General features: G+C 39.1%; 1 protein-coding gene across 2 annotated transcripts in view; it reads right to left on the bottom strand.

Annotated features, from left to right (window-relative positions):
* Nucleotides 1–6,642: 6,642 nt before the first annotated feature.
* Nucleotides 6,643–21,414, bottom strand: part of lrba (LPS responsive beige-like anchor protein) — a 208,705-nt gene continuing 193,933 nt past the window's right edge. For both annotated transcript variants that reach the window (XM_046843284.1, XM_046843283.1), the window contains 4 exons: nt 21,054–21,152; nt 20,695–20,882; nt 8,695–8,846; nt 6,643–8,485 (listed from right to left, as the gene is read on the bottom strand). In XM_046843284.1, the coding sequence (XP_046699240.1) occupies nt 8,395–8,485; nt 8,695–8,846; nt 20,695–20,882; nt 21,054–21,152 (530 nt within the window). In that variant the 3' untranslated portion in view covers nt 6,643–8,394. The remainder of the gene's footprint in view (nt 8,486–8,694; nt 8,847–20,694; nt 20,883–21,053; nt 21,153–21,414) is intronic.

Genomic DNA, 21,414 nt, shown 5'->3' with positions numbered 1-21,414 from the left:
TTTATCCATTTTGTTTTTACTTTTCTTTGTCCTTTTTTCCTCTTCCTTCTATCTTCATGTTGTTCTTCATCCTCTTCTTCTTCTTTTCCCCCTCCATCATCCCTTTTCTTTTTTTTCTTTCTCTTCTTCCATGTTTGTTTTCTGTTCTTTTTTTTTTTTACTTCATCACCACAATCATCTTCATAGTCTTCTTTCTTCCTCCAACATATTTATTTTGTTCTTTCATTTCTCTATATTCTCTTTTCCTATATATCTTCTTTCCTATACCACTGTTTTTGTCTTCTGCTTCATATCTTTTCATATATTCATTTTCTTATATCTCCTATTTCATGATCTTTTCTTCTTCTTTTCTTTTCTTCTGTTTTCTTTTCTTCTTATTCTTTGTCTCTTTCTTTTCTTCACCTTTTTCTTCTTTCCTATGTTTATTTGTTTTCTTCTTCCATTTCTCCTTCTTCTTCCTTTATTTTCCTCATTTATCAGCTGCTCAAAATATTCCTCCATCTTCTCAACACACTCTCCTCACTAGTCAACACATTTCCATCATCTCCTTTACTGCTCTAACTTGCAGCACATCCTTCCCAGCTCGGTCCCTCTGCCTGGCCAATTGGTACAAATCCTTTTATCCTTCCTTACTGTCCAACCACTCATACAGCTCCTCATATGCCTTTTCCTTTGCTTTATTCACATCTCTTTTCACCTGCAGCCGCATCTCCTTTTCTCATCACTCTGTCGATCCCACTTCTGTTTTGCTAACCTCTTTCTCCTTATGCTCTCCTGCACTTCCTCATTCCACCTTTACGTCTCTTTGTCTTCTTTTCTATTTCCAGATGTCACACCAAGTACCTTTCTAGCTGTCTCCCTTATCACTTCTGCAGTATTTGCCCAATCATCCAGCACCTCTTCACCACCACTGAGCCTGTCTGTCCTCTTCTCTGAATCTTACACTACAGTCTTCCTCCTTCAGTTTCCACCATCTTATTCTTCTTTCAGTCTTTACTCTCCTCTTCTTCTTTTTCACCTCCAAAACTATCCTACAGACCACCATCCCATGCTGTCTAGCTACACTGTCCCCCGCCAACACCTTACAGTCTCCAATCTCCTTCAGGTTGCATCTCCTGCATAGAATATTCTCTCTGTAGACGTCTTCCTCCTCCTTCTCCTCCTTCAGCCAACAGTAGCCCAATTTCCACTGGTACCCTGTTGGCTAACAATACCTGTGGCGGTCGTTTGATTTGGCACAACCTTCGGTTATGTCGATTCTTTTATGTGCCGAACCCTAATATCTCGAGCACAAGGGGGAAAAATTTGCCGTCGGTTATCTCGGTGCAGCCGCAGAAGAACTTGCGAAAGTAGCGGAAAAATCAAGCCTTACAGATGCTACAGGTGTTGTATTGTATACTGGTGAATTTCTGCTGTTAGTTAGTGCACATATGCCTTTTGTTGTTAAATGTTATGCGATGAACGGTAGGCGAAAGCCGCGCTTGGTGGCGCGGAACGTGGGATGAGCAGCAAAAGCATAGAATGAACAGCGGCAGGATCGGGGGGAATCCGCGGTGCGCTTTGGAAAGAAAAGAGCAGCCGTTGAGAGAGTGCCGTGGGAAGACACGCATCGATACGCATGAGCGATAACAACGACCGCCGTGAACCAACATATACCAAAAATAACGGACAGTGAGAGTGCGGAAGTTTAAATAGGAGCTGGTGATGAGGATAAACGAGCACCATATGTGCGCGATTGAAGCCGGGAGCTTCAGAGAAAGCGGCCGAGAAAGCACGTGACACGCTGAAGGGGGCCGAAGGGGGCGTGGCAGGTGGATTCCTGACAGATAAACATGTACTGTATGTATTTTTATAGCATGCCTTCATCAAACAAATCGCGGCAACGCTGTTGTGTAAAAAAAACCTTCAAAAACACGTGCATGCACATTCTCATTTATTAACGCACATCATGTACATAAAGAAATTTCAAGCACGTTAATATATTGCCGCCATTTAAATTTTTGTTTATCTTGATCATCGGTTATCTCGATGCTTTTTGGCGACCCCCTAGGACATCGACATAACCGGGTTCCACTGTAATTAGTAGAAAGTCAGGATAGAGCTGTTTCCTCCGTGTGGCCAGAATTCCAGAGCCGGTGTTTTAAATTTTACATAATTTCTTTGAATTAACTTTTTGAACAATTGCCATTTAAAACAAATAGTTTTTGTTAGGATTGATGAGGATCGACAGGATTAGAAATGAGTTTATTAGAGGGACGGCGCATGTAGAACCTTTTGGAGACAAAGTGAGGGAGGCGAGATTGAGATGGTTTGGACATGTGCAGAAAAGGGATATGGGGTATATCAGTAGGAGCCACCAGGAAGGAGGAAAAGAGGAAAACCAACGAGGAGGTTTATGGATGTGGTGAGAGAAGACATACAGGTAGTTTGGGTGAAAGAGGCAGATGTAGAGGACAGGAGGGTGTGGAGACGCATGATCCGCTGTGGCGACCCCTAATGGAAGAAGCCGAAAGAAGAAGAAGAAGAAGAAAACAAGTAAAACAACAACAACCAAAAGAGTTTTATGGTGGTTTTGGTGTTTTAGTTTTCATATTAAACTTCACTAAAACCACCATAAAACTATTGATTTAAATGGTAATTGTTCAAAGATGTTATGCCAAATAGAGAACAACGGTTCTGTAATTACTAATTTTGACCACATGGGGGCACTAGCTTTATCCTGAATTTTTGTTACTAAATTCACAATGTATAAATATATATATATCAGTGGCAGGCCATGCATTTAGTACCTGGGCCTTCAGTGGGGACTTACCAGACTTAATCCAAACGCAATATAACAATGCATGGCATTACAGCGAAAGAGGCATTTCACATATGAAGGGTCAATACCATTTTACTAAAGCAAAAAACCCAGCTAAGACTCCAAACCTATACACTACAACCACAACTGTGCATCTACATCATCTGGAGCAGTTCAGAATCAATATTTGTCTAATAACATGACAAAAACATTAAAATATAAATAAAATACACCCTACTCACCAGAGATGCAGACTCATCATTTGCACCGCTCCTCAGATGCTGTAATCCAGTGGTACCGCTCGTATTCACTGGTCTGGAAGTGGAGAACAAACCCTTTCTCAGGCTGTGACCAAATACATTTCTCTTTCTCCGTAGGCATAAACAAGTGGCGGTCGTCCCTGAACGACCGCCACTGGTATTATTATAATACAGTAGGAATTGTAACAACCACCACTAAACCAACACACACACACAAACACACACACACAGTATTTATCTTACTGTCTATAAAAAAGTCTTCTGCCTTTGCTGTATTCATATTGATGTTCTTGGTTGGCTAAATAAAAAAAATAAAACAACTCCTGATGGCAGTAGTTTGTATAGTCGTGCACTAAGTGACATGATGGCTCATAATTATTCAAATCCATGTTCATGTCACCATTTTAACTGTGTACACTTTTTTGGAGAATTAAAGAAAAATATATATGTATTTAACAAGGATCTCCATTAGAAGGAGCTCCTGAATATCCTGATACTGTATGGGTCTTATTATTACATTTGAGTTCCATTAAACTTAAAGCAAATGTTCATTATGTAAATGTATAATCGTCCACCTGACTGAAATGAAATGTTAAGTTCTATTCAAATTAAAGCTGAAGTTCATGTTAATGTATGTAAATGCATGTAATTGTTTACCTGATAGTAAAAGGAAATTGTACGAAAGTGTAAATCTATAAAATAAAAAAATACTAAATACAACTGTGAGCAAATGAATAAATTGTGATTTTAATTGCAAAATGTTTGTTGTGATGCATAAATCTTTTTGGAAGATATGAAAATATATGACAATATACAGACAGTGATGCACGTTCAACAACAACAACAACAACATGGTTCTAATTGTCTTAACATAAACCCCTGACTTCAACTGTATTTAGTAACAGGTCAAGATAGAGCTGCTGCTCCCGTGTGGCCAGAGGCAGTAATTACAGCACATATTCCTTACTGCAGCCTTAAACCTACTTTAAAGATTATTTAATGATTTATATTATGACTCGTGTGACCTGCTACACTTCCTACACCTAAAACTATAACTATAACTATCTTTCTCTCTCTCTCTCTCTCTCTCTCTCTGTATGTATGTATATATATATATATACACACATATATATATATATACACACATATATATATATATATATATATATATATATATATATATATATATATTTAAATATTAATGACTTAGACATACTTTATTGTTCAGGAGCAGATGGTTCCTGATGCACCACTCCACAAAGCTGTTCAGAAGTCCTCTGTACTCTGACTCTGATTCAGAATACCAGACAGCTGAGCAGCAGAAGACTTTAGGATCCTGGGGCTTATATCATCAGCGCCTGCAGCCTTGTTTTGGTTGAGTTTTGGAGTTTTTCCAACTGTCTTCTTAAGTGTTATCTGCTTACTAAATGCTCACTGGATTTATTTGTAGGTCACGAGTTCAAGCCCTGGTATCGCCAAGCTGCCACTCTTGGGTCCTTGAACAAGACCCTTAACCCTCTGTGCTCCAGAGGCGCCGTATCATGGCTGACAATGCGCTCTGACCCCAGCTTTCAGAGCAAGCTTCGAAGAATTGAAATTCGAAGAACGAATTTCACTGTTCTGTAATGTATATGTGACAAATAAAGGCTATTCTGCTTCTTCTGAAGTTTCTATTTAAAGCTTGATTGTTTTAAACATTGGTTCAAGCATTAAACTTATGTAGTAATGATCATGATTCCGTATGACTAAAATCTTAAGACAAGCAAAGTTTTGTGTTCGTCTTTTGCTGTAGACCTGTGAGTTTTTGTAGAATGTTGAGATGACTGAGTTAGGTCAGTATTGATCATGCATGATTACAAGAATTTAAATACTGGGAGAAAAAAAAAAAGAAGCATTTTTCTGTTATTCCGCTAGGGGGCAGAATGGAGCAATGTAATTTTAAGATAGAGCTTACACTCTGGTCTATTAGCTACTGTCAAATATACTGATATAAGGAGATTGTTTAGTAAATAAATAAAAATTTGCAACTGTAACTGTTTCTTTTCAACAGAGGGCTTTTTAACCTGAACTTATTTGACTATTGAGTTCAAATATCTGTTCAACTTGTCCTCTAGGAACCACAACCTGTAACCACTGCACCACGCTGGTTGTGCTTACGGATAGCACTGTTGGCTGATGAATACGTGTCACTGTTTGGCTTTGCTGTTGCTATACTTCATAAAGGAACACTAGGAACTGTTGAGTTATGTGATACATAATTAATTAAATCATAACCATCATCAATGCATAATTCTCATTATCAGCACTTCACTTTTGTAAATCCCAAACTCTGACTAGTATTAAGTCTTTAGCATGAGTAGTTGATCCAGGTCTCTAATGAAAATGCTTGTAAATGTACACATTAAAGAGACGTCTCAGATTCATTTTTATATTGGACTGAGTGAAATAGAGCCCTTTACCTTACAGGAGTTTGCTGGTGTAATTACAGTTTTGTCTCAGTTGCTTTGAAGCATTTTTCAGATAAAATTCTGAAATTCTCAAAACTACTTGTTCAACTTCCACATCATGTAGTCACTTGTGCTCACCATAAAACCATTTCTCCTTGTTTAGATCAAATTGCGAATGCTTTAGTACATTAATTTAATTGAGTACAAGTGTCTGCTGTTTCCAACAATATTAGGTGTTAATGTCATGTTGATCAAAATGTATTGTACTGATTTCATCTGAAGAGACTCAACCCCAAAATGTTTTATTTTGTAAATGTATCTTGAATTGATGAATTGTGCAAGAATGTCACTAAAGAAGGCGAGTGTACGGCATCAGATCAACCAATAATCAACTAGTTCTTTAAAACAGGTCAAAGGTGGATCTCGTGAACCTTCATTTGGAGAGCGTGTGCGGATGGAGCAAAACACAGAACAACAATTTCTATAAATTAATAAACAACCAAGAAAAGAACAAACACTATTACAGTACAGTAAAAGTGTGAATCCTCTTCAGTCTCTTGCAATCGATATTAATCAAATAAATAAAATTGTGCTGCTGATATTTATATCTGCCAAAGAGAAGAAATTCAGCCTTGTGCATTTTCAATCACTATAATCCAAACCGTAGTTTACACCAGGAAATACTGAAACTGCATCATACGATATTTTATTGACATAAATACTGAACTAAGAGTTTTGAGAAAATTACAGGCTTTTGCAAGAAATCCAATGTGTTGTGCTGTTTATACAAATTGTTTTAAGAAACTGGTTTTTAAATATTAATGATGATTCGAGAAATGCTCCAAAGCAACTGAGAAAAAACTGCAATTGAACTAAAATCTGTTTTGTGTTGTAGCAGTGTTGATCGCTCTCATTTCTGCCATCAGGAACTTCCTGGAGCACAGAGAAAGGACTCTGGGACTCCATAAGGACTTGAAAGATAAGAAGATGGTGAATTCATCATCAGATAGCAGGAGTATAACAATGTTTTATCATGAATTTGTTTTAAATGCACTACTGAGTGAATGCACACAGTGAGTTGTGGTGTGTTTGGGACAGTGGTAGAAGTGTGAAAACAAAACCCACTTGATTTGAATTCAATTATAAAACTCTTTTATTGTTTCAATTTTGTCACGTTTCAATTCTGATTGTCATGGAAACAAACAAAACATCACAAAAAAAAAAAGAACAAACAAACTAGTAGGCATCACTGACTGACCTCATCACTAGGCATGTGTTAATAGTGAGGATGTGAAATATCACCCCTCCCTGTGGGTTCTACACGGGAGGACGCTGCCGAAGCAGACGGCATGTTTAGGCATGGAATGAGAACAAGGCTCGCGATATCAGCACGATGCCCAGTCCCTACGCTCCAGTGATTCATTTGAAGGTTTATAATTCAGTACACTTCATACAGTGAACATTATGTCAGCATGTCATAGTGCAGGCATTAATCGAATGAAGCTTTAAGAGATTTTACTGATGACATCACTTCCTGTTTACATGGGTACACAGCTACAGTAAGACACACCAGGACTCGTTTGGTAAATCAACAGATGTTTGGGAGAAAAAAAAGATGATAATAATAATAATAATATATTTTGCAATCCACTTGCTTCACCCTCCACACACACACACACACACACACACACACACACACACACACACACACACACAAAATTATATCATTTGCAATTTTTCTGCTGATATTCAAATTAAAGCCCTTTTAAGAAACATAAATAGAGCACAGATCATTACAGATGCTGCTCTCAATGAAAAAAAAACCCCATCAGAGTCAGGATTTCCTCTGTAATAATGATACATAAAAGTAAAGTTAAAATTCTGCTGTCGACCCCAAAGCTCACGCTGCAGCTGACACCGTGCAAGTTTAACTGTTAATCACTCAGCTAGTGGCAGAGCTAAAGTTAAGTTTGATTCACAGATTGGTCACGTGACGTCCTGTGCTCGACGTACTTCACCTAAAATGCTGGTTTCGATCGCACATCGTGTATCCGATATGTTATTCCACATTCGAACAGAATCCAGTCTCGCTGAAATGATGGAAGGCTGAGTAGTTAAAGACAAATTAAATAGCACTGATCTGTAAAAACTGGTGATGTGGTTTTTCTAACACGCTCGTTTTCGCGATTTTGCTTCACGTAACGTCATTTGCATAGAATTGAGAGAATAAAGGACAAGGCTCATTATTAATGATCTATGAGAGTTTGAATCTGGAATTGAGGCAGCTGACTGGGTTACTCTGCAGTTTGTAGCTTAATTCTCCATTTTAATCAGATTTAGAGTTTGCTCAAGATAACAGTCACAGGATAAAGACAAAAAAAAGCCCACTCACCCAGAAAAACACATAAAGGGATTTCATTAAGCATGTGCCGAGAATCGGTCATGATTGGACACGTTCTGACGTTTGTTGTGCAGTTTGCGGTGCTCTCCCAGATTTATGAAGCGTGCACTATTTTGAAGGCAGTACAGGATTAGATGTTATTCGACATGGCGGATGGCAGTCCTTTATTAACGAAACAATATCGTTATAACGTGGAGACCTGGTATCAGGTGATACTCGAGCCATATTAACGTTATCGGCACATGCTTAATATTTAATCTGTATATTTATATTTACGCATTCATGATAGCCTCAAGGTGAAAATAGAGCTAAAATAGATTTTTTTTTATTTTATTTTATATTTAATCAGAAAATTTGAGATCTACAAAACACTATTAAAAAATAACTACACTATTCTGATTACATTCAGTGTTCAGGAGTCAACTGGGCTGTTGCCACGGTCACCGGTGCCATCATTGTTACAGTGTGCGACCGTGGAAACGGGCATCAGTACCGGGTTCGGTACTCATGATGCCATCTGTTGAAGTCGTTGTAGAAGAGAACAATGCTGCCAGACGCCATGCCGGTAATGATACATCTATATACAGAGAGAGATTTAAAATAAGAATCATTACATTTCTATGAATATAATTTAATTTGGTGATTATTATGGTATGGATCAACAGACAATTGTTAATATTAATTGGGATTGATGAGTGTCAGTATAGATAGTCATTGTTTAGTAACATGGATGTATGGCACCTCTGTACTGTGTGTGTGTGTGTGTGTGTGTGTGTGTGTACGTGCCTTTGGTCACTGCTTATAGCCATTGAGCGAATGGCAGCATCGCAGCCTGGATAAGTGAAGAGCTGTTTAAGATCATGGAGCTGCCACACAGTGAGAATACCGCGCTCTCCTCCACAAAGCAGGTACTGACCATCTTTACTCAATACCATCGCCTAAAAACACACACACACACACACACACACACACACACACACACACACACACACACAGAGAGAAAGAACAAAAAATGGTTTAGGTGTATAGAACACACTAACGCTATTAAACATGGACAACCACATTAAAATGCATCACACTTCACCTGTTACACCACGTGAATACACACACAGCTCAGCCACAATTACCACTCTGTGTATATGTATGAAACAGTTCATGAGGGACACTGATGTAGGACAAAAATGTGAGCACATTTGGTGATAAGGACAGTGTAGGTCATTCTGTGGGGATTGTAATGAGACCACGACGTGTTGATGAATGTCACATGACTGGCTTACATTGCACACTACACTGCAGTTACAGAGCAGTCCAGAGCAGCCACACAGTCAAAACACAACACACAATCCTCATCAAGATGATAATGTATGAGAACTATCATGTGCCGAGGCAGGATGAAGGAATGTACATCAATCTTAGCTGGAGGGAGCAGCCAAGAAGAACAGGACATTCAGAAAAAGGTAAATAAATGCAGATATCTGATATCGCTGATATCAATTGTTTGTCTTTTTTAATTTAACACAGTTTATTATTATTATAATTTGTCAACATTTGAGCAGTTTACATTTTTAAACTAATTTAAATAAAATATTTGATAAAAATAAAATTAATTAATTAATTCAAAACACTTTTTAAATTAAATTGGCACAAAAAAAATGTATTAAATAATTGGATTTATTTATTTATTTTTATATAATTTACAATTTGTTAGACCCCATTTGGGTAATATAAATGTGTGTGTGTTTTACATTTAATATAATATTTTCTAAAGATATGATTTACTTAACTGTGCTACTTATTTAAGCATAATTTAACAAATGCCTTCATAACTTCATTCACTCCCTCGATATGTGAAAATGTCAGAATGTTCTCCTTTTAAGAGAAATTCTTGAAACTTGACACAAAACACTAAAGAATGCATAGCGCTAGCAGCTATGGATTTCATGCATGCGCAAAACAAATCGTATTTAAGACTTAATCCACGTGTGTGTGCATGTTGAGTGGATTCTATCAATAACTGTTGATTTCTTAAGCTGCCCTGTTGCATATCCGGTTGCAATCATACCAGCGGTTTTCCCTCTTCATCCCTCCTGTCTTTTTGCTTGATTTGTTCCAAAGACACTTTTCTTGGCTTTATGTTTGTTCATCGTTTGTAACAACTAACAACAAGCATCAACGGTGAAACGCAAAGTGTAAAGCCCGATTAGACATTCAGAACTATTCATTTTTTTTTTTTTTGTGTAAAACAATCAGTCTATCAGGATTGTGCTGGGCAGCAATAAACACCTATCAGCCACATGATCAGGGACAAACTTGCACAAAGAACATCTCATGCATTCTTTATCACTGCATTATCTGCTTTGAGACAATGTTCATTGTTAAATGCGCTATACAAATAAAAATAAATTGAATGTTCTAAGATGTTTTAAAAAATTGATGGTTTAAACCAAACCTGCCATGTTCTAAGTTGGTTACGGAATATTTGATGTCTTATAGCGAAGCCAAAAACATTTTTCAGAAACATACACACACTGCAAACCTATTAGATAAACAGAAAGACAAAGATGGACACAGGTAGACAAATAATTGGATACAGTCCTATAGATTGGCAGATGGATAAGCATTCATAAATAATTAGATAGACTGGAAACATTAGATAACTAAAATGACAAACATATCGATGGAGACAAAGGGACATACAGTATTGTTCAAAATAATAGCAGTACAATGTGACTAACCAGAATAATCCAGGTTTTTAGTATATTTTTTATTCTACGTGGCAAACAAGTTACCAGTAGGTGCAGTAGATTCTCACAAAACAAACAAGACCAAGCATTCATGATATACACGCTCTTAAGGCTGTGCAATTGGGCAATTAGTTGAAAGGGGTGTGTTAAAAAAAAATAGCAGTATATGCCGTTGACTGTACAAACTCAAAACTATTTTGTACAAACATTTTTGTTTCTAGGATTTAGCAATCCTGTGAATCACTAAACTAATATTTAGTTGTATGACCACAGTTTTTCAAAACTGCTTCACATCTGTGTGGCATGGAGTCAACCAACTTGTGGCACCTCTCAGCTGTTATTCCACTCCATGATTCTCTAACAACATTCCACAATTCATTTACATTTCTTGGTTTTGCTTCAGAAACAGCATTTTTGATATCACCCCACAAGTTCTCGATTGGATTAAGGTCCAGGGATTGGGCTGGCCACTCCATAACATTAATTTTGTTGGTTTGGAACCAAGACTTTGCTCGTTTACTAGTGTGTTTGGGGTCATTGTCTTGTTGAAACAACCATTTCAAGGGCATGTCCTCTTCAGCATAAGGCAACATGACCTCTTCAAGTATTTTGACATAGGCAAACTGATCTATGATCCCTGGTATGCGATAAATAGGCCCAACACCATAGTAGGAGAAACATGCCCATATCATGATGCTTGCACCACCATGCTTCACTGTCTTCACTGTGTACTGTGGCTTGAATTCAGAGTTTGGGGGTCGTCTCACAAACTGTCTGTGGCCCTTGGACCCAAAAAGAACAATTTTACTCTCATCAGTCCACAAAATGTTCCTCCATTTCTCTTTAGGCCAGTTGATGTGTTCTTTGGCAAATTGTAACCTCTTCTGCACATGCCTTTTTTTTTTAACAGAGGGACTTTGCAGGGGACTCTTGAAAATAGATTAGCTTCACACAGACGTCTTGCTAACTGTCACAGTACTTACAGGTAACTCCAGACTGTCTTTGATCATCCTGGAGCTGATCATTGGCTGAGCCTTTGCCATTCTGGTTATTCTTGATCCATTTTGATGGTTGTCTTCCGTTTTCTTCCACGTCTCTCTGGTTTTGCTCTCCATTTTAAGGCATTGGAGATCATTTTAGCTGAACAGCCTATACTTTTTTGCACCTCTTTATAGGTTTTCCCCTCTCCAATCAACTTTTTAATCAAAGTACGCTGTTCTTCTGAACAATGTCTTGAACGACCCATTTTCCTCAGGCTTTCAAATGCATGTTCAACAAGTGCTGGCTTCATCCTTAAATAGGGGCCACCTGATTCACACCTGTTTTTTCACAAAATTGATGACCTCAGTGATTGAATGCCACACTGCTATTTTTTTTAACACACCCCTTTCAACTAATTGCCCAATTGTACAGCCTTAAGAGCGTGCATATCATGAATGCTGGGTCTTGTTTGTTTTCTGAGAATCTACTGCACCTACTGGTAACTGGTAACTAGCAATAAAAAATATACTAAAAACCTGGATTATTCTGGTTAGTCACATTGTACTGCTATTATTTTGAACAATACTGTATGAGAGTTATTCTTATTGACACATTTATAGACAAACACAGTTATATTAGATAGACTGAGATAAAATAATGAGCCCTAATAAATAGGATGTGTGTATATTTCTGTCTGGTGTGTCAGAGCAGAGATGTATCCCATGTCCTGTCCCAAGGACGGTGCTGTGTTGGAGCTGCACATCGTCCATGTGTCTGGCAATGTTGTGTATGATGCTGCTCATTGTCATCGGGATGCTGAGCATGATTAACGCACATTTCCGAGCTAGCTGTCTCAATCACACACATCTACAGCTTCACAGTAAGTTCATGTGCACTGCTGCTACACGAAGTGTCTTATATCGCACAACACAACTACAGCAACTAATCCCATAATGCATAGCTTTTATATTTAGCTTCAGTTTCAGTTTAGTGTTGTGTTATTTCATTCATAATACATTTGTAATGCAATAAGTCAGTTTCCATGGTTACAGACATGATTAATAGACTCATGTGATTGTTGTGTTTTCCTGTGTTGTAGATTCTTCAGTAACAGATGCTCAATAACACTGGGTGTGTGTGAACTGGTGCAGACACCACCAGCCACCTGCTTAATCAGCATGTAGAAAAGTACCGTTCTTCTTCTTCTTTCAGCTGCTCCCATTAGGGGTCACCACAGCAGATCATCTCCACACTACTCTGTCCTCTACATCTGCCTCTTTCAAACCAACTACCTGCATGTCTTCCCTCACCACATCAATAAACCTCCTCTTTGGTTTTCCTCTTTTCCTCCACCCCCAGCATTCCTCTACTGATTTACCCCATGTCCCTACTCCGTACATGTCCAAACCACCTCGATCTTGCCTTTCTCACATTGTCTCCAAAACGTCCTACATGCGCTGTCCCTCTAATAAACTAATTTCTAATCTTGTCCATCTTCGTCACTCCCAACGTAAACCTAAACATCTTCAGCTCTGCTACCTCCAGCTCCACCTCCTGTCTTTTACTCAATGTCACTGTCTGTAAACCATACATCATCTCAGGTTTTACCACAGTCCTATAAACTTTCACAAATCACTCCTGCTATCACTCTTCTCCACCCACTCCACCCTGCCTGCACTTCTTCACTTCTCTAACACACTCTCCATTACTATGCACTGTTGACCCCAGATATCTGAACTTCTCCACCTTCTTTACCTCTTCTCCCTGCAACTGCATCACTCCACTGCCCTCCCTCTCATTCACACACATGTAATCATGTAATCTTACTCCTACTGACTTTCATTCCCCTTCTCTCCAGCATGTACCTCCACTTCTCCAGGCTCTTCTCAACCTGCTCCTTACTCTCACCACAAATCACAATATCATCCGCAAACCTCTTAGTCCAAGGAGACTCCTGTCTGACCTCGTCCGTCAACCTGTCCATCAGCACTGCAATCAGGAAATGGCTCAGAGTCGATCCTTGATGCTGTCTAACCTCCACCTTGAACCAGTTTGTCGCTCCTACTGCACACTTCACTGCTGTTACACTGTCCTCATACATGTCCTGCACCACCCTCACATACTTCTCTGACACACCAGACTTCCTCAAACAATAAATTACAGTTATTCTATAATTATTTCAAAATACAAATGTTTTTTTTTTTTTTTGTACAGCCATGATTGAAGCTGTATGAACTCTCAAGCTAATCATTGTCTCAGACTGATGTTTTGACACTGTGTGACACCGCTGTTTTTCTTTTTTTAATTTATGTAAAATGTACTTTTGAGGTGAGCTTGTATTTATACTGTAGGTGAGGGATGGGCAACTAGCGGCCCGCAGTATCTTTTTTAAATATGGCCATCAGGACCATGTCAGTCTGATCGCTAAAAAAAACATTAGGATATTATTTCTCCAACCCAGGAGGTGCTAGTTTCTGCCCGTCACCATAGTAATTAAAACATAGTAGGATATGTGCACTATTAAGAACGTTCACCAAATGAGTAAAAAATTATAATAAAAATTTGACAGTGAAAACTGTGTTTTGCAGTTAAGATGAAAAAGCACTTTTAACTGTTCTCTGACGGTAGTTTGAGAATGTTCTTTTGGCTACTAATCAAAAATAACATCTCTGTACATTTGTTGAGATGTATACATTCGCTTATCATTTTACAAAGATGGCCATTTGAATTAGAAATACTTGCACAAGTTTTATAGTTAATTAACTCACTGCATTAATTGTACATTGAGTTTTCTCAATAAAAAGCAAATGTGTTGGTGATGTAATATAATATATGAAATGTGGCGATGAAATGCATCTCATTTGCTTGTAGTGCAATTGCTCTTTATGTCCACCTCAAAACCATACCCACACCCAAAACTCTAAAGCCTACAGAATAAACTCCTGCCTCTGGATAGTGTTCTCTTCGTTTGGAGGCCACTCTGTGTAGCTGGGGACGGTTTCTTATCAACGCCTTGGGTGGTTCTTTAAAATTCCGGAGTAAGAACGGGAGCTTTGAGGATGGATTTGGACTGTAGTTAATGTCAACAGTCTGCTTCATTGACTCAGGACTACTTTTCGCTTCTGATCATCATCACTGTACCCCGCAACATTGTATATCTGCAATAAATGGACATTCGGTGCAATCCAGATGAGGATGGGTTCCCTCTTGAGTCTGGTTCCTCTCAAGGTTTCTTCCTTATGCCATCTCGGGGAGTTTTTCCTTGCCACAGTCGCCACCGATTTGCTTATCAGGGACAAACTTACTTATAAAGAACATATTCATTTTTTATCACCACATTATCTGTGTAAAGCTGCTTTGAAACCCAATGTTTATCTCAAATGACATTTCCTGCATTTTTAAAGGCAGAAACTCCCCAAAATGCCCAACACCTGCTACATGACCCAGTTACTGATGTGTGTAAGAGGGTGCCACACCATATAGGATGAAGCCCACTATCGATACATTTTTTATATAAATGTTCCAAAATATTATTTACAGTTTGAGAGCGGTGCTTGAGATGGAAAAAAAATGGCCAACATTCTACACAAGTTTGGGACGGAGCCTTAGACTAGCGATTAGGCCCTCTTTTTAGTGAGAGGATCAGAGGAGTGATGGATGTGCTACACTCTCTAATGCCCCCTGTGGACCGCCTGAGCGTGTGTTAAGCCAAACCGTCTCACCTCACCTCGACCGAACAGATCGCCTCTAGCTCAACTCTCTCGCTGGCGCTCTGGCGTCGGAATCCAGCAGCGCCAGGACCAGAGAGAGAGACAGATTTATTTCCTTCATCTGCTCTTCCTCTGCTAGTGTGGGTTGTGTTATACTGTGAAGAGTCCCTTAGGAAACATTGATAATATACTACTGCAGAAACGCAGGCTTTTTATTCACTGTGGACTCACTGCAGAACATCACTCACGTCAGGAAGTCAGCATTAGAGCTACTACTGTACACTCTATTCCCTCTGTTTATATAGATAATTTTCAAAGTAAATGATTGTAATTCGCTAAAATGCTGTCATTCATGACCGGGAACTAAAGGAGCTGTAATGCTCCTTACTGTTTATTATTTCTGTTCGGCTTAATAGACTGAAACCGCAATCGAGCTGCTCAGAATATCTACATTCAAGCCAACAGTGACTCACGCTTTTAATATAACCTTCCTGCCTATTAAACCAGTAAATTCAACAGATTGTCTATCAATTTATCTGATCATTCTTCCATCCATCCAAACATCCATTCACTGATCCATCATTGTGCCAAGAATGATTGTGTTATTGCTACTGAGTGTTCCATCCATCAGTTCACTCATCTTTATTACACAAGGAATCACATCTTTAGCAGTGATGATTTTTATCCCCTCATCTACATCTACAAGTTGGTATGAAAAAGAGACTCGCTCTGTTTACAAGAAAGTACTTTATCTACGTTTACACACAATCACCTTCAAAATAGTCCACAGCAATACAGTGCTCATAGTGTTCCTCCCAATTCTGGGATTCTCTTGGTGCTCTCTTTCATTGACCTGTTTACCCGTTTATCTCATCATCCTACGAACTATCCATCAATTCATCCATTTATCAGTTTTGCTTTTTGTGCTAAGAATGACATTGAATTTAATCACTAGAAGTGTTTGATCCATCCATCCATCCATCCATCCATCCATCCATCCATCCATCCATCCATCCATCCATCCATCCATCCATCCATCCATCCATCCATCCATCCATCCATCCATCCATCCATCCATCCACTCTTCCTCCAGTTGGCTCTTCATGATAAACTGCTCAGAAACTATGGATTAATCCTTATATTCCATAAAATCAAGCAGGTTAGCATGCAGCAATCGCTGACGATGTTTTTATAAATAACATCTAGGCAAAATGTATGTGAGAGAGGGGGGAAAAAAAGCTTGCTGTTTTTCCCGCTGCAGTCAGTATAAATCACACGTCCCTTTCAGGAACGATCCAACATGGCCGCCACAACTCACATCTCAGACCCGTGGTGAGTGTGTAAGACTAAACAGAGCCTTCGCCCCAGAGACAGCAAACAGAGCGCAGGCCGTTTTTCATCCCTCTTTCCCTCTCTAATCTGTCTCTTCTGGCCCAAAGTCTGTCTGGAGAGGGCAAGGCCAGGGATTTATAGAGACATTAATGCAATCAATTACATATGGCTGCATGTTTCAGGAAGAAAGAATCTGCTAAAAGGGTTACACTCGAGTGACACACACACACACACACACACACACACCAAAAACAGCTGTATGTACGCTTCTATTTCTTCTGCTTTATACACAGCATTAATCAAATGCATTGCACAGTACAGAAGTATCAAATACAACTTTATCTCATTCTAATATTTTTTTTTAACAAAATGGCAAAAAGTGAATCTTTGCTAATATCAAAATCATCCAGTTGTCCTTATACTAACTTATACAACGATGCTAATTGCATCCAAGCAGCTTACTCTAAACAGTTTTCTCTGACCTCTGTGTGTGTGTCTGAGAGAGAATATTTGATCATAGCTGTCGCAGTTGTTTAATGTTTGGTCAGGTTAATGCGTTTAGCTACACTAGCATGCTTAGCTGGGCCATTAATCAGCCTGGATGGGTAATAATAACGCTAGCACTTAACCAGGGTTAAATGTGATTTGATAAAGCTAGTCAAAATGTTCCTCAGGGCTAGCACTTTATCACCTCAACATATTCAGCCAGAGATTTTTTCAGTCTCAAAACAACAAATAAATACTAATCCATTTCTTTCCTACATTACAACCTCCACTAAAAAATCCTAAGCTTACTAATGAACACTATGATTGAAACTGATTAGCCTACATTTAGCATCCTGAGCAGGAGACCGAAATGTTTTAAAAATTGTTTTTGCTATGTAGCAACAGTCTGTAACTATCACTAATCACTAATATTTCACTTTATGAGGATGATGTGTGTGTTAGTTATTTTAGAAAGCTAATGGTTTTGGCGTGAGTTAACGCTAGCACTGCAGCAGCACTACTGATGGAGATAGGTGGAATACAGATAGTTGTAAGTCAGGTCAGGGGTCTTTAGGCTAGCCGATTGTTTAGCAGTTTAGCAAGATTAGCATGTGGTGCTCTAAGACACATCATTGAGGCAGGAGGGGTTTTTCTCCACATGTCAGCATAAATGAAAACAAATAGCTGCAGAACACTAATGGAGGAAGCTAATCAGGATTTGGCAATGCTGCTGCTGCTTTAATGGGAAACAGGTGTGGGGAGAGAGAGAGAGAAAGACAGAGAGAGCAAGAGTGTGTGTGTGTGTGTGTGCTCTGTGGATTTTCCCAGGCCTGCAGGAAAGGGAAAGTGATGGAGAAAGAAGGAGCTGGTGGATTTCTGGGAGCGCTGCCCGTTAGTGACTAATGTGACCTCTCACACGCTACGACTGCTCTTAGATATTCTGACACACACACACACACACACACACACACACACACACACACACACACGTGCGCTTTCTCTCTCCCCTAGGCCATTCTCAAACTTTCTAGTCTCTCTGTCATGTTGTAACACTGCAGATCAAAGGCCAGCCCTTTCAGAGCAGGAGAGATGGAGTGATGGAGGGAGTGAGGGATGGAGAGAGGGAGGAGGGCAGACGGAGTCCAGAGCGTACGAAGTGCTTTAATCATGCCTTGTTCCAAAAATCAGAACAAAAGAACGAGTGGAACCTGATTTCCCAAGCGCCCTTAATAATGAGCGAGACTCCTGAGCACAAGACCAGACTTTCCTTCCTTCCTTCCTTATTTATTAAGATACAAACACACATGCACCCACAAACACCCCCCCCCCCCACACACACACACACACCTTCACTGATATCGCCAGCCTTCGCTTTCTCTCAAAAAAGTCTGTTATTATACAACATCTATAAAACTGTGTCACACACACACACACAGCTCCTTAACATTATGTATATATATATATATATATATATATATATATATATATATATATATATATATATATTAGGGATGTGCAGCTCCATAACTAAGGCATTGATGCATATTGATGCACAGCCAACAATACAATACATTTAAGATATATATGAAGCAGTTACAGATGCGATGCAGTGCAAGACGATTCAATGGAAAAAATACGATGTTATGAAATTCAGTATGGTACTGACGGTTCCCTTTTATTTCTTCGGTTCACACAGACAGCAAATCATAAATTTACTTAAGTGCCTTCTGACTTCTAACACATGACTCCTTCACCAACAGGCCTTTGTAGTGCAAAAAAAACGAAAGGTCTAGTGAGGAGAAATCAAAATGCCACATTTTATCCGATGCATACTTTTTTAATATTGATGCATCACATCGTTAACTTTGATGCCGTTGCACTGATGCCAATCGATGAACATTACCATCCATATTTTATATATATATATATATATATATATATATATATATATATATATATATATATATATATATATATATATATATATATATATATATAGTATCTCAGAAAAAGTGAGTACACCCCTCACATTTCAGCAACCATTTTAGTATATACTAAATTACAATACTATAGAAATGAATACTATAGAAATGAAACTTGGATATATTTTAGAGTATTCAATGTGCAAGTTGTATATCAGTTCAGATTTATTGTCCTCTAAAAATAACAACGTATAGCCATTATTGTACAAATAGCTGGCAACAAAAGTGAGTACACCCTAAGTGATAACAGCTGTATGTCGTTCTCATGTCCTATTCATCATGTTCATGTGTTTGTCTGCACCACTGGATGTAAAACATGGCACCTCATGGTAAAGACTCTCTGAGGATTTGAGAATTAGAATTGTTGCTCTGCACAAAGATGGTCTACGCTATAAGATCAGTAACACCCTGAAACTGAGTTACAGTACAGTGGCCAGGGTCATACAGAGCTTTTCCAAGAGGGGTTCCATTTAGAACAGACTTTACAAGGGTCGATTAAGAGGTTGAGTCCTCGTGCTGTGCGTCAGGTGCAGAAGCTGAGTGCTGCAACATTGCTTCAGAGGTTGCAGAAGCAGAAGGTCAACTTGTTAGTTCTCAGACCACATGCCACGCACTGCAACTAGTTGATTTGCGTTTCCATCGTCCCAGAAGGAAGCCTCTACTGAAGCTGATTCACAAGAAAACCCACAAACAGTTTGCTGAAGAACAACCCATCCAAGAGCATGAATATCTAGAACTATGTTCAGTGGTCTAAAAAGATTAAGATAAATTTGTTTGGCTCAGATGGTGTCCAGCATGTGTGGTGACGACCTGGTGAGGAGAACCAAGTAAATTGTTTCTTGTCTACAGTCAATCATGGCGGTAATAGCATCATGGTCTGGGGCTGCATGAGTGCTGATACTGGGTAGCTGCAGTTCATTGAAAGGATTCCAACATACTGTGACATTTTAAACTAGAACATGATGCCCCCCTTTAGAAATGGGGCCAAAAGGCTGTTTTTCAACATAATAAATACACCAACCACACTGGCAAGATGACAACTGCCTTGCTGAGGAAGCTGAAGGTGAAGGTGATGGAGTGGCCCAGTATGTCTTCAGATCTGAACCCTATTGAGCACCTGTGGGGCATCCTCAAGTGGAAGGTGAAGAAGCACAATGTGTCTAACATCCAGTAACTCCGTGATGTCATTATGGAGGAGTAGAGGAGGATCCCAGCAAAAACATGTGCAGTTCTGGTGAATTCCTTACCCAGGAGGATTAAGGCACTCATAAAGTCATAATGAACTCAAAACTCAAATGTTATAAATGGTGCAGGACAGGAATTTTTTCATACAAATAACACAATTTAAAACAAAAGAAATATTATTCTCATATCTCATATCTTTGAGATGTCTAACAACTCTCTCATTCATTAAACTTGTTAGTCTATTTATATATATGTATATGGATGCCAGAATTGCTTCTCATAGCTGTTGTTTGGAGCTATTCTACCATCCAACCTGTGTGTGTGTGTGTGTGTGTGTGTGTGTGTGTGTGTGTATAAGAGTCTCACCTTGATGTTGTCCTCAATGTGTGTGTCACGCAGCAGTTTGCCGTTGATGCTGTACACACACACGTGTCCGGAGCTGTGGTAGATGACGCAGTGTCCCTCTGAACTCGCCTGCATCAGCATCGGCTTCTCGCTGCTCTCAAACACGCGCAGCAGCTCTCCACTCACAGAGTGTAACAGACACGGGCCGTCTGTGCACGCAAACACACACACACACACACACACACACACACACAGTATATCAACCTCAACCTCGACCTTGATTTAAATTCAATGCATTTTTACTGGATGTGTCAATGTGTGTGTTTGTGTGTGTGTGTGTGTGTGTGTGTGTGTGTGTGTGTGTGTTGGGGGGTGTTTACCTTTAGAACCACTGATGACCACTCCGAGCTCTGCACACACACTTGCACAGGTCACTTCACAGGCGTGGCCCGTAAGAATTGCTCGGGGAGTCACAAATTCTTTGCATGCACACACACACACACACACACACACACACACACACACACACACACACACAAGAACATAATATAAACAATTAAATCTAAAATAATACATGTTTACCAAATACACACAGACACACACAAGGAGGGAGAGAAAATGATAAACTAACTCGCAGGCTCTCTGTTTTCTAGCTAGCTTATATTATTTACTACATACTATATTTTGTACTAACATGTAATAGACACATTTACCTTGGGTATATTAGCTAGAGCATATTAG

Source organism: Silurus meridionalis, chromosome 28 (genome assembly GCF_014805685.1).
Source record: "Silurus meridionalis isolate SWU-2019-XX chromosome 28, ASM1480568v1, whole genome shotgun sequence".
Classification (NCBI taxonomy): domain Eukaryota; kingdom Metazoa; phylum Chordata; class Actinopteri; order Siluriformes; family Siluridae; genus Silurus; species Silurus meridionalis.
This window is presented reverse-complemented; position numbering and strand designations above follow the sequence as displayed.